Raw genomic sequence first — 16,880 nt, 5'->3', positions numbered from 1 at the left:
GACCCAACACTCTGGATGAGCTTAAGGCTGCTGTCGAAGCATCCTGGGCCTCCACAACACCTCAGCAGTGCCACAGGCTGATTGCCTCCATGCCACGCCGCATTGAAGCAGTCATTTCTGCAAAAGGATTCCCGACCAAGTATTGAGTGCATAACTGAACATAATTATTTAAAGGTTGACTTTTTTTGTATTAGAAACACTTTTCTTTTATTGGTCGGATGAAATATGCTATTTTTTTGAGATAGGAATTTTGGGTTTTCATGAGCTGTATGCCAAAATCATCAATATTAAAACAATAAAAGGCTTGAACTACTTCAGTTGTGTGTAATGAATCTAAAATATATGAAAGTCTAATGTTTATCAGTACATTACAGAAAATAATGAACTTTATCATAATATGATAGTTTTTGGAGAAGGACCTGTATATATATATATATATATATATATATATATATATATATATATTGTAGCGTTTTTACGCCTAAAGAAATGCTGGAGAGACAAGCGAGCTTATTTGCTGCCCAATGCAATGGCTGGGAGTACTTTATTTAGCATACAGCCGATATGGCATGAGCAGCACCTTCACTCAGGAGCCTACATCTAATTCAGCGTCAGCCTGAACTAGAGCACATTTCACACGTTACACACCTCAACACACACACAACAGGGCCGAAGTCACTAACCCAAACACCTTTCCCCATCATGGTGAACACACCGACATTTCCGCAAAGCATGCTGGTCGTCAGCCGCCGCCCCGCCCACGCCACACTGCCCCCACCCGAGCTGTGACCGTCCCTGGTCACCATGAAGAACTTTGTTTCGGAAGCGTGGAGGCGGTCGGTGCTGGCGGTGGGAACGCTGGCGTCCTTTGGCAGGTGAGGGATGAACGCAAACGTAGTCCGGAGGCGGTCCGGCCTCCACAGAGTTCAATGTTTCCCCGGCGTGCGGCTGGCAAGGCGCAAGACGGTCCCGGTGGAGCAAAACTCGTGCCCGCCCCGCCAACCGCACCCGGTAGATGACATCGGAGAGCCGAGCTATTATCGTACCGGGGCCCACCCAGTGAGACACACGCCCGGCTGAGAGCCCCCTCCTTCTCCTTCCGGAGGAACACACCCACACCTGCTCGCCAGCAGCAAAATCTCGCCCCTGGCTGTGAGTGTCCACGCCCATTCGCTCCATAGGTGCCCCCACCCAAAAGTCTTGCAGCGGAGCCCGCGAGCGCTGGGTGGGGCCCTTCTGCCTGGCGATGAGCGGTTCACAGTTCTGTGAGACCGGCGGAGCGACTGCGGGTGACGCAGTAACGCGGCTGCACGCTGGCTCGGACGGCTGATCACCACCGGAGAGCCTGGAGGACTGCACGGGGGGGGGGACGTCCTGCGTCGAGGGTTCTACGTCGCGACGGCGCACCACTTGCTCGCAGTACCGGCCACGCGCTTTGCTGCCCGGCCGGCGAGGTAAAGCGCCAGTGTTAGCGCGCAGATTTTCCCCTCGGCCTGCTACCGGAAGTTCCACCCCCCGGGTGTGTGCTGCTAACCTGTCCGGCTGTGGTTTGGGTCCGAGCAACCTGGCTACCCCGAAGTTACCACGCAGAGTTCCGCTGGACAAGTTCAGCACCGCACCCCATCTATCCAAAATATCCAACCCAAAAATGCAGTCCTCCTCGACATTCCCCACAACGAACCCGTGGGAATAAGTCCGTCCACCCACCTGGACTCGCACTGTGCGACATGCCCTTACCTTCACGCAGCCCCCAGCAACGGTGCGGATGCTGAAGGCAGGATCAGGCCGTCGGCGAACACGCCCGCCTTGCCCCAGTATTCCAGAGCGCAGCAGCGAAACAGTGGAGCCGGTGTCCACGAGCGCCCGCAGTAAGACGCCATCCAGCACACAGTCAATGTAAAGCCCCGCGCGGCTTCCCAAGTGTCCTCCCGGCGCTAGTTTAGCGGCTGCTGGTGTACGCTGTCCCGTGCCTCGGCCTCGCCGCGAAACGTCGGAGCGCTGCTTGTTGCCTAGCCACGACGGGTAGCCCTGTCCCCGGCTAGGTTCACGAACCGAGCGCCACTGAGCTGCGGGCGGTCGCTCGGCTCTTCCGCCGTGATGTACCGCCGATATGGGCTCAGCGCGCTCGGCCTCGCGCAGCGGCAGGACGCTTTGCCGGCTAACAGCGCACGAAGCTGTAGCTTGCTCCGGCGCTTGCGCCGCGCCAGCCTCCGCCCCGAGATCCAGCGCCGGGATTTTCACCTCGCCGCTCCGCGTTGGTTGCCGTGGTAGGCTCGCGCTAGCTCCGTCAGGAAAGCGCTTCTTCCGTGCGAGTAGTCGCTCCGCTACTCGGCGGCCCGCTTGGATTTTCTGAAGGTCCTCCGTTGTGCGCTCAAACCCGTGACTCTCCATCCCACTTCTGACACCAATGTAGCGTTTTTACGCCTAAAGAAATGCTGGAGAGACAAGCGAGCTTATTTGCTGCCCAATGCAATGGCTGGGAGTACTTTATTTAGCATACAGCCGATATGGCATGAGCAGCACCTTCACTCAGGAGCCTACATCTAATTCAGCGTCAGCCTGAACTAGAGCACATTTCACACGTTACACACCTCAACACACACACAACAGGGCCGAAGTCACTAACCCAAACACCTTTCCCCATCATGGTGAACACACCGACATTTCCGCAAAGCATGCTGGTCGTCAGCCGCCGCCCCGCCCACGCCACAATATATATATATATATATATATATCAGAACATGACAAAATCATTTTGTACTGCCTTGCATTGGTAAGTCATTAAGTGTACAAAAATAATAGGCAAAGATAAATTCCAGTTTATTTGCATTAAAAAATATTCCATGTATTAATATGACTTAAAGGATGCCATAAAATTATTGTTTTTGCTGCTATATCTTTTGTGTGACTTTTTTTACTCCAGTTTTTGAATATCCACAGAATTTCTATAGGTGTTTTATATGCATGTGTGTAACATGGACAAGACTCAATACAATAACCCACTTGTGTTTCTCTTGACATTTTTCTGTTGGTTACTCTGAAGGTCTCGTGTGAAAAGTGAAAGTCAACTAAAGCATTAATCACACAAGCAAACATACATGGGCTATCTTTTGTAGCTCCCTCACTTTCTCTCTCCCTTTCTCTCACATACACATACACACTCACAAACACACACACACACATACTTTAATGTAAGACGAGGCATACTTTTATCTATTATGCTAAACTTCACTGCCTGACTGTTGTAAGGTAAGTCACAGTTAGTTTAATATTGAATTGTTGCAGATGAACACAGCAGTGGTTGGTTTAAAGTGACTTGCAGAACTTATTGAAATAAAGTCTAACAGGCTGATCAAGTAGCATTTTACATGTAAATTCACCTTTTGTAAAATTACTGAAGCAGTCATGCAATTGTTCATGCTCAAATGTTGAGAAATAGATGTGTGAATTACTAGGGTGTGTATCTACATAGTGATTACACATTCACTGTTATTATTACTATTATTATTAATGATAAGACTAAGCTCTATATTAAACTAAGGATGCTCTGTGTTGTATGAATAGTCAATTGTCTAGATTGCTAAACTTTATCTGATTATCTCCAGGAGCTAGATAAAGATTATGGCTCTGTCGTCATAGCCTGTTGTATATAGCCTCTTGTAAAATGTTTTATTTTGTATCCAATTGAAATCATTTAGAACTTATTACATTTAATATTTATAGTTGGGGCACTCTGTATCATGTGTGTTTTATAGGTATCTTACAAAATATGCTTGATGCAGTTAAATCATAGTGTTTTCTTTGCAGTCAGCATCAGTCTGCTACAAATCGAGACCTTGGATATTGATTAATGATGGAAAATATTGCCAAATAGAAACTAAGTGACTTTTGAGCCTTGCCAATATGCAGTATTTTATAGCACCCTTTTATAATCATGCTGACATAACCTCACATCCACTTTAACTCCATTTTGTTGATATCAATACCACTGGGCATTGAAAATAAAGTAGTAGAAATACATCTGAGAAAAATACTTTGCATGCAGACCTGGATTCCACTTACTTTTCTAAGTAGAATCCATGTCTGCATGCTTTAAAGTATTTTTCTTAAAGGGTGTTTGAGATATGAAAATTGCATTATCTGAGAAGTATTTCAGCTGAAGCATTTACAGACACATTTAGTTGAGTCCAGTTTTAACCTGTTAAAAATGTGCCATTATAATGTTTATTTACAGTAAGAAATACAGCAAGAAAGCAGCAGAGCTGAGCACCAAGTCAGTGGAGGGTATCTTCTTATATCAGGCTTCTTATATGGAGAATTATTCTTATATAGAGAATATAATTATACTGTATAGAGAATAACTAGTGAAAGTGAATTTTGCATAATTGTTGCCCTTCATTAAGAAAAAGGAAAAAACATGGCAGTATTTACATAACCTGAGGTGTTTTAATAAAATAATAAAATAAATCCTGGGTATGTATATAACATGGAAGTGTTATTGTACAGTATATTGCTTTTTATGAAATAAAATAAAATAAATGTCCACTGGAAAATCACTACATATAAAAATACTGCAGTACTGTAGTACTGTGTTGCATTAAATTGTGTCACAGGAAATAAATGTTGGAGATAATATTTATTTTTTTGGTTATAAGTAGATAATATCAGTAGTGGATAAGAGCTGAAAAGCAGGCTCTGGCCTGTGGTTCTGTATACTGTATGGTAAAACATTCCTGCAAATTTCCAGGGATGCTTTAAAAAATGCAGCCCTCATCCTCTGAACCAGAAAGAAATATATGGTTGAAAGGTTTTAAACTAACACAATGCAGGAAATAAACAGGAGGCCTAAAGACTGCAAGCAGGCAAAATTAATACAAAACAATATTATAGGATTATACCTTCATCAACCACTTATGACAATCATTATTTTTGCCATACCTGCTCTATACCAGCCAGAGATGCCTTGATCCAGTAAGTGAATAAAGTGTTAGCGGTGTTTCATAAAAGACGCCCAGTCTACAGACTGCTATCAGTGCCTTTATCTGGAAGAGCAATGGTCAAGGAGATATAAAAATTAAGAAAGACCAGTTGTTAATAATTACAGACACAGGAACAGATTTATGGATATAACTAATAAGAAGGATCTCAGATAAAGTCAGATCCTTCTGTCAGGATGAAGGTGTAATAAAGAGGAATAAGTACTGGATATCAGAGACGGATATAGAGAATTAGGAGTTCAAAGGATTTCAGGTATGCCCTTAGAAAGGGTTTTTTCACTGAACTGTTTTTTTTAGCATCTACTTATAAATCTTTCTAATTGCTATGTTCTTTTAAATAATTCTTGATAGATTTTATTGAGGGATCCTCAAGTAAAAGTTTATATGTTGTCAAAGTGCGTACCTTTATAATATTACTGGTGAACTTACTATTTCACCTCCTGAGTCCTTTTATTATTCAGATTTTGCATGTAAGTGACTTAAAAGATGGATACAAACATTTCAAAAGAGCTGTTGATGGGTTTCACTGCAAAAAAAAAATTAAATATCAATATTGATATTTTTGAACATTCACTCAATCTATTTTCCTCAGGCACACAAAGTTGTCTGGAACAAAAGTACTTTTTTTGGAAATTGTGCTCTTTTCTTAAAAAGCTTTGAACGTGTTTTTGGCAACAGGCCATATCAAATCACTGTATTTCTTAATACGTATGTACTTCAAAGTGTGACGCATTTTAAAGTGTGATGCATGGCAATCACTTTGTTGCTTTTTTTTTCGTGTGCAATAAAGTAAAAAAATTTTCCTTGTTACAATTTGCTGCCAGTATAATTGGCAATATAAAAAAATGACTTTTCTATACACTGCTCAGCCATAACAAAAACACAACATTAACATATTAATACTGATTATCAATTAAATACCAGTAAACTGGTGCCAGGATCATGCAGCCAAGACTCACCTGTGCTTACTGGGAACAAAAAATCTTCCCATCCAGTCTATTACCACAGAAAAGCCAATGTAGCACCAATTACCAGTGCACCGCACACACCAAGAGCCCAGGCTGCTGATCCAGTCTTTAAACTCCTTAGATTTGAATCTAATTTAGGACCCATGCTGCTACCCATAGCATCCAGAAGATTTGCTGGAGGTGTGCTGTGATGCCCGACACCACAGAGGACCCCAAGAGGTATTTTTCCAGTCATGATCCAAGCACAGGGAAAACCTACACAATACTGAGCATAATGTTTTGAATTGTAAAGTTATGGCTGATCAGTGTATTTTAAATTTAATCTCCATCAACATATTACTGATAAAAAATGCAAATGTGCATTGCAATAAAAACAACTGTATCCTGAATTATCAATTTTGACAAAATAACACAAAAATCGCACTGATATGACTGAAACTATTTTGTCCTGGTATTTTAACATTTGTTATTTTTTAATGCCCTTGTGACTCAGAAAGCTCGAACAAAACATTCTCTATCAGTTTGTAACATTTTTGCAAAAACTCATTTCATTTAAAACTGCCTGAATGGATTTATCCTTTTTGGCAGTGAAACCCAGTTAAATTGTATGTGTTGTTTTGTACTGGATAGTTTGCACTGTACTTGGGTTGCTGTGTCTGTTCTGAGGCTGGTGTGGTCAAAGAAACACACTTCTTGCAAAAGATTTACCACTTGTAGTGAGATAACAGACATAATTTACATGTAATGGAGAACAAACATAAATAATTCACATAGTATAATGAAACAACAATGTGACAAGGCTACACCTTTGATGTGCTGACTGTTTATTAAGGCGCTCTGAGATTAAAGGTAGAATCAAGACTTTATTATCAGGTATCGAAAATGCCTTTGAATATCCTGTTCCACTAAAAGGTGACGTGAGAACAGTCCCTGTCTGTCTGTCTCAATTATGGAATCTCAGGAAACAACCTAAATGCATTTTGTAAATTGGATTTGTATTTTAGAAGTATAAAATAGGTTAAAGACAAACGCTGGACAATATCTTTAGCGTGAACAACCACAGAAGATTTATTACAAAATCATGACTCATTTTTTTCCTTTTGTTTTTTTTCTTTTTGTTTTCTTTCTTTCTTTTTTTCATTTCTTTTTTTTTTTTTGTTACTTGTGCTGAGTAAAGCATTATTAAACATGCTGATATGACCAGAACAAATAACATCCTTCAGTTACAGTACAGAGATTCTTCTACACCTTTGTGGTCCAAAGCTGTGGTGGTGTTGTCCCTAATAAATATCCTCTCCTGATAGAGTTCCACTAGGAATCAAGTTCCAACAGCTTTGAAAGCCACACCATGGCACAGTATGTGGTGTCCAGACCACTTTACACAGAGGATGCCTTTACAGATGAGTATGAGAAAATCTGCCGGCAACACAAGACCATGCTGGACCATGTTAAACAATACTTCACGTAAGCTTGAAATTCATGTAAAACAGTAACTAGTATGTCAGAACCTTTACTTCTTCAGATTTTTTAACCTAATTTGTAAGGTACTGTATATGTTGCATAGTACAAACTTGAGACTAGTGGTACTATTTTAATATTATTTATCTCTCTCTCTCTCTCTCTCTCTCTCCTTTCTCTCTGTATGCAGTTGCAATTCAAATCGTGCAAAGAATGCAGCCTTGTCTTTGCTGCCTATTATTGGGTGGATGAAAATGTACAATGTCAAAGAATGGATACTAGGTGATATTGTGTCTGGAGTTAGCACTGGACTGGTGGCTGTACTGCAAGGTAAAACAGTGTATTATTAAACTTCACCATAAAACTCCTCAGACGTTGTTTTTATATTAAAATACTTGATGAAAATGGTCAAAGGAATGCAAATTAACCTTTTTTTGAGAGAGAGAGAGAAAAAGCATAACAGGAGACAGTAATAAGTGTATTTGTTGAATCATAATCATAAATTTGAAACATTCAGAACAATTTGTTCCAAGCATCTGTCATACCTCTTTGCATATTCAACACAAAGATAAACAGCCAAATATCAAGGAAGGTGATAGTTGTAAAAATGGTGTTTAAATAATAAAGTAAACTTAAACCTGGTGGGTTTGCTGTTATTCGTAGGACTGGCATACAGCTTACTAGCATCTCTTCCTGCCTGGTATGGGTTATATGCTGCCTTTTTCCCTGTCATCATCTACTTTTTCTTTGGCACTTCTCGACACATTTCAATTGGTGAGTTTTTGTTCAATTTGTGTTAATATGATAAAGATCTGCAGTAAAGTGGTATAATTCAGAAATTCACAACAAATTTCTGAATTATGGAACTGCAGGATATATATGTATGAAGTATATGAAGTATGAAGTATATATATGATACAACATGGTATGATATGATATTATATGATATAATATAATAGGCATGGTGGTATAGTGGTTAGCACTGTCACCTTGCACCTCTAGGGTCCGGGCTCCCATGCAGATATAATAGTGCAAAAGTTTGAGGATCACAAGTAGATTGTGCTACATGCTTTGTATATTTTAGATAAAAATGAGTACAAAATACAGAATGTGCTGGTTAAATTTATACGTCCCAAAAAAATAGGATATGGAAATTTAAGTTTTACAGTTTTACAACATCATTTGATGCTAAATTCATAGTTGGACTTTACAGTAATCAACAAATTTCTGTACATTTTAAAACCAAAACAGCTTAAGGTAAGGGTTAAATAATTCCAATATAATAATGTAAGCAACAGTGATGGAAGCACCTGTGCCATGAGCTATGCAGCGCAGAGCTATGCGGCAAAATCTTGTTTAAAGGCCCATGCCCTGTGGCACACCCAGGGACCAGTCGCCAAGGCATCCTAATGGTCACAGATTCCAACCTGTGTGCTGATTCTTTTGGGGTATTTTAAAGCCTCCAAAAAGCCCCGGATAAAGGATAAAATTCCCACTTGAAACCAGATTAGAGAATTAATTTGTTATTTTGTATAATGTGAAATAATGTGCTACATGGTAACCTAGTCATGTTAAATTGCCAAGTGATAATATCGTTCTGTGCTTTACTAGCAGTGATTCTTACAAAATTCACTTTTCCTTTCGACTACATGATTTTAATTTAGGAGCATTCCCAGTTCTAAGTCTTATGGTAGGGTCTGTAGTGACCCGACTGGTACCCGATGAAGGTCCTCCTGCCAACATCACAGGCTTTGAAGGGCTAACAATGGACGAGCAAAGAGCCATGGTGTCTGCCTCACTTACCTTTCTTATTGGTATTTTCCAGGTATGCCTCCTCTTATTATCCTATTCAGCTATTTACAAAAAATAGTGGTCAGCCTAATGTATTAACTCTTCTGCCCTCTAACACTCAGCTTGGCATGGGGTTGCTGCAAGTAGGCTTCATAGTCATTTATCTGTCAGATACTCTCGTATCTGGATTCACTACAGCTGCTGCAGTTCACATTCTGGTGTCACAGCTCAAATTTATTTTTGGGCTGAAAGTACCAGGTTTCAGTGGACCACTTGCTTTTATAAAAGTAAGTAAAAGGGGTTTTGAGTTACCTTTTTATGTATTTACTAACCAATTTGTCAAAACAAACCACTATGTTCTTTTGTAGTATTAAGATGTTTTCCTTAATGTTGTAACGTTGTTACATATCCTTGTTACAAATAAATTTTAAGAGTCTGCACATGAAGTATGTCATAAGATGCCTTAGACATCCTCAGTAGTTCAATAGTAAAACATAATCTTACATACTTATTGTGTCTGAGCATTTGTGATCATACAGACACTCCATTCATATTTCATTGTTTTAATTCTAGATCCTGGAGAAAACATTTGTGCAGATCGGATCCACGAACATCGCTGATTTGGTGACAGCGGTTGTGGTGATGGTTGTTGTGTTCATTGTGAAAGAACTCAATGAAAGATTCAAGAAAAAGCTTCCGGTTCCTATCCCAATAGAAGTCATTATGGTGAGTTTTTCTAATGAAACAAAAACACACGAAAATCTAATGTTGTCACTTTTATTAATTTATGATTCATGAATGCCACTAATGACTAGCATAAACACATGACTTTTTATTAACTGATTAATCTGGCACACATTACCTTTAGCTTTTTGCTAATTTACCTGAAATAGCAAGTGGTTTATTACCCTCTTGCGCAAAGCTCTATAAATCACATACACAGAAAGATAAAGGTTCCGGCCTGGTTACTCTTTCACTAGTTTAAGGGATTTACCTGGCACAGAACTGGCACACTGAATGAGCTGGTCTGCCATTGCTAGACTATGGGATATTCTATTTATGAGACAAACAAAGAGGAGGAAATATTTTTTTAAAGAAGCTTGGCTCTTTTTTTATATGTAAAAATTGGGAAAAGCCATGAGTTGTATTAAAGGGAGACTCAAAGAAAAGCAGAGCTCTTTCAAATGTGTCTTTTTAAATGATAGGCAGAGATTAGATTAGTCATATAATTTGAAGAAAATGTAAATCATAGCATGAAAAAATGGCAGAACTAACAACAGAATTGAAAACATACGTTCACCATCCTACTATACTTTACTAATGTACTAGTTAGGCCAAGAGAATGGAAAGTCAACTTCTTTAATCGCATTTTGATACCAGTGTTAATCAACACACAAAATAAACAGTACTCTAGCCACTTTTACAGCATGCATAAAAGAAATAGGACTCCAAATCTCCTACATACCAATTTAACTTTTGAATGTGTACTTCTAAAAATAAAAGATGGTCTAAAAAAAGATGGTGAAAAAAATGGTCTATTCTAAAAAGCATCATCAAAACGGAATTCCAAACTACAGTTAGCAAAAACATTTTAATTAGCACTTAAAGTTTTCCAGTGATAAAACAGCTGCTGCTGTGTCATGCAAGCTTGTTGTTTTTGTTGACCATCTTAATAATACACTATTTGTTTTAAGTGCAGCTTCTTCATCTTTCAAATGTTTTTTTTTCCTCTTTAAGGATGTGATTTAACACAAACTAACTAATCAATAAAGAGATTACCAAAGTTATAATAACATTTTTATTTGCATTTGTGATTTTCCTGAGGGTGAGTACTAACCCAACAATTTCCCTGTTTATGCAGACTATCATAGCATGTGGAGTATCTTACGCATTTAATTTCAATGCAACGTATGGAGTGGATATTGTAGGAAAAATACCAGATGGGTAAGCAACAAAATTATAAATTATATTATATTTAATGTGAAATATTGACTGTAAAGAATAAGACATATGACAACAATGTGTTGCTTTCCTCTCATTAGATTTGAGCCACCTATTGCTCCTAACGTTCAGATATTTCAGGAAACAGTTGTAGATGCTTTTCCCATGAGTATAGTGGGTTTTGCTGTGGCGTTTGCTGTGGCTAAAGTCTATTCTGTCAAACATGACTATGTTATTGATGGAAACCAGGTGAGCTTCACTATCATGTAGCTTTAAAAAAATAATATAAAGAAAATGCTTTAGATATAGTAAATCCAAGTTGTTTGATTGTCTTGAAAAACCTACATACCTACAGGAGCTCATAGCTTTTGGTGCCAGTAACATCTTTGGTGGTGCATTTAAATCACTGGCAGCCAGCACAGCTCTCTCCAGAAGTGCAGTCCAGGAGAGCACAGGGGGAAAAACACAGGTAGGGCTACTGCAATTCACTTTACTGTGCATTATTGTATTGTATTCTATTGTAAGAATTATTATTATTATTATTATTATTAATAATAATAATTAATTAATTAATTTATTAATTAATTAATTAATTTAAATATATTTAAATATAAATAAATATATTAAATTATGTGAATGATAAACAAAATAGGTAAGTAAGTTAATAGTTAAAGAAATACTAATAAATCCATTACCATTACAATGGAATTTATTTTAAGTAAAAAACAAAATATGTAAACAAAAATACTGCCCTCTAGGGATGAGGTAGAGGTATATACAGCTCTACATTGAAGGATAACAGTGAAGCTCAAAGGAAAGGAATGTAATTAGAGGAATAAACAATCTATGCTTAAGAAGTTAAGAGCTGAAAAATTATATTGACATATACAGCCTATTAAAAGAGCAAAGTACAATAAAGTGCCTTTATAAAGTCATATATTACCTTTGTCATATGATCTGTTAACGTATTTTATTTGCCTTTTAAAATTTATCCTTTACCATTTAACAATAAACATTTGTCCTTTGTTTTACCACGACATAACCAGACTGTTGTGTTTTTCCAGATTGCTGGTATACTCTCTGCAATCATTGTCCTGATAGTAACTCTGGCCATAGGGTTCTTGCTAGAGCCACTGCCAAAGGTAACCTTCAGGCTCAATCTGCTTCCAGTGAATTCCTTACAATATGCATAATCAGTATTCTGAAACTCAGTTGAACTTTTTTGTGTTCTGAGTTTAAGTCAATGTTTCAGTGCAGCACACTTTCTGTGTGTTGTATGATGTTGTATGTGTGTTTTCTAGTCAGTGCTGGGTGCAGTGGTAATAGTGAATCTGAAAGGGATGCTGATGCAGGTGTGTGAAGTACCTTATCTCTGGAGGAAGGATCGGCCTGATTGTGTAAGAGACCTCCATGTGTTCTTCTTTCTATCAGCAAGTGAACAGTCTTGATAAATATATTATGTTTGCCATATATCTGATCATTCTAATTTAGCAGAAGTACGATCTGTATCTTTTTCAGAGAAAAAAATAACATTTACAAGCGTTACTGCTACTTCTACTACTAAAATGTAAAAAAGGATTTTGTATTTTGTTAGACTGCTAGGCAGTATTAGCAAACTTGACAGGATTTATGAAAACATTTTAAATCAAATGGGTTATCTTCCGAAAGGATGCTAGAGGCTAAGATGAGTTAAAATCACACGGTATTTTGAAAAACACCTATTCTGCAACATTAAAATTATAGCTACTTGGCTCTGCCACTCAAAGAGCCATTTACCAGCATACAATCTAAAGAGAAGTGTTTCACAGAAAAATTGACTAACATTTCCTAAATGTGTAACATACAGTATAAGCTGGGCAGAAGGGTACATAACAGCAATAATTAATTCATAGACCACTATGATACGAGTTGGTGAATACTTAATTAAACTGTATTTTTCTAATAATATACTGAATAGACTCAGACTGTAATTGCTTGTGTAATTGTGTGCCCACTATGTCATTCCGTTCAGGCTGTCTGGATTATGACCTGTATTGCCTCCATCTTGCTGGGGCTGGATATTGGCCTTGCTGTTGGACTTGGAGCAGAGATGATTGCTGTTGTCTTTAGGACCCAGTTGTAAGTATGACTAAACACAGTTTAAGGGCATGGGAACCTACAACAGATCAAATATTCATAAAGAATATATTTTCAAACCTAAATTTCATAAAGAAAAAAAACAACATAAATGACCCAAAGACTTTGATTTAGTTCCCAGTAAAATAATAATATGTCCCCTATTTTTCAGCCCACACTGTTGTGTCCTAGCAAACATCTCTGGCACTGACATTTACAGGAACCGAAAAGACTATGTCAATGTAAGTCATCTTTTATTACATATTCCATGCAAAAATATTCCACATCCCACAATTGCCTTCAAGGCAATAAAGCTTAAATCTGGCATGGCCTACTTTAGCTTAACAGGTGTGTCAATATTTTATGGTTTTGCAAATAAAAACATAAGAAACAGACAGACAGTTATGGTCTTTATGAGTAAGGTTTAAGTACTTTTACATACTGGCCTTTCTCATGTAAAATTATATTTAAAAATCTTAACCTTATCCTTTAACAGATATATGAACCAGAGGGAGTGAAGATTTTCCGAATTCCTTCACCAATATTCTTTGCAAATATTGATTTCTTCAGAGGCAAACTGGTTGATGCTGTAAGTATTTGCTGAATTATAAGCGTAACTATTCCCACAGTTCTTTAGCGACAAGAATGAACCCAAAATTTGGTGCCTTAATTTGTACAATGATTTACTTTTTGTAGTGGACATTGTCAATTATGGGACAATTTCCCATGGAAATACACAAACTATAAAGTATTTTCCATTCATCCTTAAAAAAAAAAAAATGCAGTATGCAGTTCTCCTTCCATGTCAGCAGCTAGTTCAAAAGTGCAGATCAACTTCTGTCAGAGGCAAAAAGGGGATGCATATTACCTCAGTACTAGCTTTAATGTAAACTAATTCATTTCCTTTGCATGTTGCAGCACACCAAATTTACAGAAAAAAATGTATGTGGATTTTTTTTTGTCTAATAAGCAAACCAGAGGCAACAGTAGCAAGGGAGATGATACAAGGAAAGAAATATTGAGAGCAACCAGAGGAAAGCAAAACATAGAAAAAACTTTAACAGTATTGAATATACTGATGTGTGCTTATGTGTTTGTATGTTTATTGCACTAAATGAATACATTTACATTTAGGCATTTGGCGGTTGCTCTTATCCAAAGAGACTTACAAAAGTGCATAAGTTTCTGTCATGGGATAGATCCTTACACTGGGTTATTATGTTACTAACGAAGTATCATCAATCAAACACTATTGGGGCAGGTTTATTATTTTTTTTTAGAGAGAGATTAACCCAAGTACTGAAGAAACACATATGTCTTCATGTCTTCAGTTGTCATTGAATAATCGCAACACACACACACACACACACACACAAACTTCTACACAGTTAATGTCCTCCTATCAGTTACACCTGACCGCTCCATGACCCTGACTATACCCAAAGGATAATTGTTTTCATGTTGCTGTGCCAAGGCTATACAGAGGCATGTTTTATTACACAGCTTTTGGGAAAGGTTTAATGCATCTTTACCCAGGGCATCTTGTCAAGGCTAGAGATGTCAACTGGCATGGCACAGAAAGGTTTTTATAAGCAGGCTTTTTTTTTTTTTTACTTTTATTTAGATACGAATGAGTAGTAAGTTATGAGGTTTGCAGGACAAAAAACCACCACAATCATTAACATGAATGTGTAGCACTGTGCAATGTATTTGCAGCATTCATCCTTTGTTAATGTCTAGTGAGAAAACAAATACGATCGAAATACAAATAGTATAATTGACTTAAACCTCCAATTTGTATTTTTTGCATACCTGTATGTATGTCTACATGTTATTGTCTAATTCTTTAAATGTAAATCGTTCATTTCTTTGTTACAGGTGGGCTTCAATCCCCTGAGAGTACTGAGAAAGAGAAATAAGGCCTTGAGAAAAATTAGGAAGCTAATTAAGAAAGGGGAACTCACAGTCACAGTCGTAAGTCCAATATTTAGTGAGGTGGCCACAAAGTATTGCCACTTGTGTTTGAACCTTGAATCTAGAGACAGATGGCTATCAGACATTTGGATTGTATGAGGCTGTTATGTCCACCCCTTTTGGAATTTTATTAATTACAGATCTTTTTTTTTTATTATCCATAATAGAAAGGACTACAGGCTACATGCTCTTTGCCTATTGAAGAGTCAGAAGACGAGAGTAATATGGAGGACTTAGATCAACCAGTAGACTTCTCTGGCCTTCCTGTTCAGGTGAACTGGAGAGAACCACTTCCTGCCAACATCTCTGTTCCTCAAGTGGATATCCACAGTCTCGTCCTTGACTTCTCGGCTGTCTCCTTCCTTGACATCTCAGCACTCAAAGGCCTTAAAATGGTATGGCAATTGGCTCCTAATCTAACTACGGTATTAGCATAGAAATCTTTTGAATTTAAGAATTCTATTGTTTTGATGTATTGTATATAGCTAAAATGCAACATATATGCAAATTGCTTGTCTGAGACTCATGTCCGAGCATGTTTGGCATGCATGAGGACTTTCTTCACTTTATAAATGTAATAACATTGTGTCATAAACTTTCTAGGCTTTGAAAGAGTTTATCCGCATTGACATTGAGGTCTACATTGTTGCCTGTGATCGTAAGTTTAAATGTTACTTTATTGAGGCATATAAACGGACACAATTAAATGCCATTGCAATAAAACTGCCAGACGTTATCAGTTACTAACCTTTGAAATGCTCTTCCTAGCTTACATTATTGAGAAACTCAAAAGCTGCAAATTCTTTGATGATGAGGTTACAACATCCATCTTCTTCCTGACCCTCCATGATGCGATGCTACACATATATAATCTCCATCCGCCCCTCAGCATTAATGAGAAGGTAAGGAGGATTCAAAAAGAGTTTTTTTTCCTCTGTCATATCCCATGTTTTGCTATTCAACACTAACTATTAGACACTTAATTAACCCACGTGCCTTGAACAGGTATATAGCAGCATTCATGACAAGCTGAGTGAAGGAAATAACAGCTTGCGTAACAGAGAAAAAATAGTGAGTTAACCCACCATTTTTTGTAGCATTTCTACTAGCATTTTTTTATTCATACATTTTATTCCCCTTTTTTTTTTTTTTTACATGGTTTAAATAGTGAAATAACTACCATCTTTCTTTGCAGGTCAAAGAACCAGAGACCAGGTTCTAATCCCAGTTGCTCTCAAATATATTGGAAATACCAAGATGGAAAACAGGCTGATAAATACCTTAAATTTTGTGAATTTTCTAATGCAATTTTTTAGATGAAAAATATATTTTGTATAGTTTAATTTTTCAAAATAGATTTGTACTGTACAATACAATCTGGAGGCACATAATCATGTTATCAGATTTATGTCAAAATTAAAGAACAATATGGATGTATTTCATACCGTTGACACATTTGTACATGTAAAATAGTTTTATATATACATATATAGTATAGTATGTCTGATGCAATATTATTTTTAAATAAAATGACTCAATATTTATATTCGTATTTTAGTCCCCTTTTTTATCTTTACTGTTATGTTCAATTTGTCATTATATATTATTCTGTTATATTTATATTGATATGAACTCA

General features: G+C 37.7%; 1 protein-coding gene across 1 annotated transcript; it reads left to right on the top strand.

Annotated features, from left to right (window-relative positions):
* Window positions 1–5,151: 5,151 nt before the first annotated feature.
* Window positions 5,152–16,794, top strand: slc26a3.2 (solute carrier family 26 member 3, tandem duplicate 2). The gene is made up of 21 exons (XM_053508795.1): window positions 5,152–5,250; window positions 7,270–7,429; window positions 7,614–7,753; window positions 8,087–8,197; window positions 9,088–9,248; window positions 9,337–9,501; window positions 9,788–9,940; window positions 11,076–11,158; window positions 11,257–11,404; window positions 11,511–11,624; window positions 12,220–12,297; window positions 12,457–12,552; window positions 13,167–13,273; window positions 13,443–13,512; window positions 13,767–13,859; window positions 15,149–15,244; window positions 15,412–15,639; window positions 15,848–15,902; window positions 16,013–16,146; window positions 16,250–16,315; window positions 16,440–16,794. Exons 2-21 carry the CDS (start codon window positions 7,314–7,316, stop codon window positions 16,464–16,466), a joined length of 2,241 nt encoding a protein of 746 aa, XP_053364770.1. The 5' UTR covers window positions 5,152–5,250; window positions 7,270–7,313; the 3' UTR covers window positions 16,467–16,794.
* Window positions 16,795–16,880: the final 86 nt, after the last annotated feature.

This window comes from Clarias gariepinus, chromosome 12, assembly GCF_024256425.1.
Source record: "Clarias gariepinus isolate MV-2021 ecotype Netherlands chromosome 12, CGAR_prim_01v2, whole genome shotgun sequence".
NCBI lineage: Eukaryota > Metazoa > Chordata > Actinopteri > Siluriformes > Clariidae > Clarias > Clarias gariepinus.
This window is presented reverse-complemented; position numbering and strand designations above follow the sequence as displayed.

What these genes read in the sequence shown, in the direction of transcription:
- slc26a3.2 (XM_053508795.1), top strand. Translation starts at nt 7,314, where the DNA reads ATGGCACAGTATGTGGTGTCCAGACCACTTTACACAGAGGATGCCTTT. An exon ending in GACCACTTGCTTTTATAAAA is followed by an intron (nt 9,502 to 9,787) that starts GTAAGTAAAAGG and finishes TTTTAATTCTAG; the next exon opens with ATCCTGGAGAAAACATTTGT. An exon ending in GCACAGGGGGAAAAACACAG is followed by an intron (nt 11,625 to 12,219) that starts GTAGGGCTACTG and finishes GTGTTTTTCCAG; the next exon opens with ATTGCTGGTATACTCTCTGC.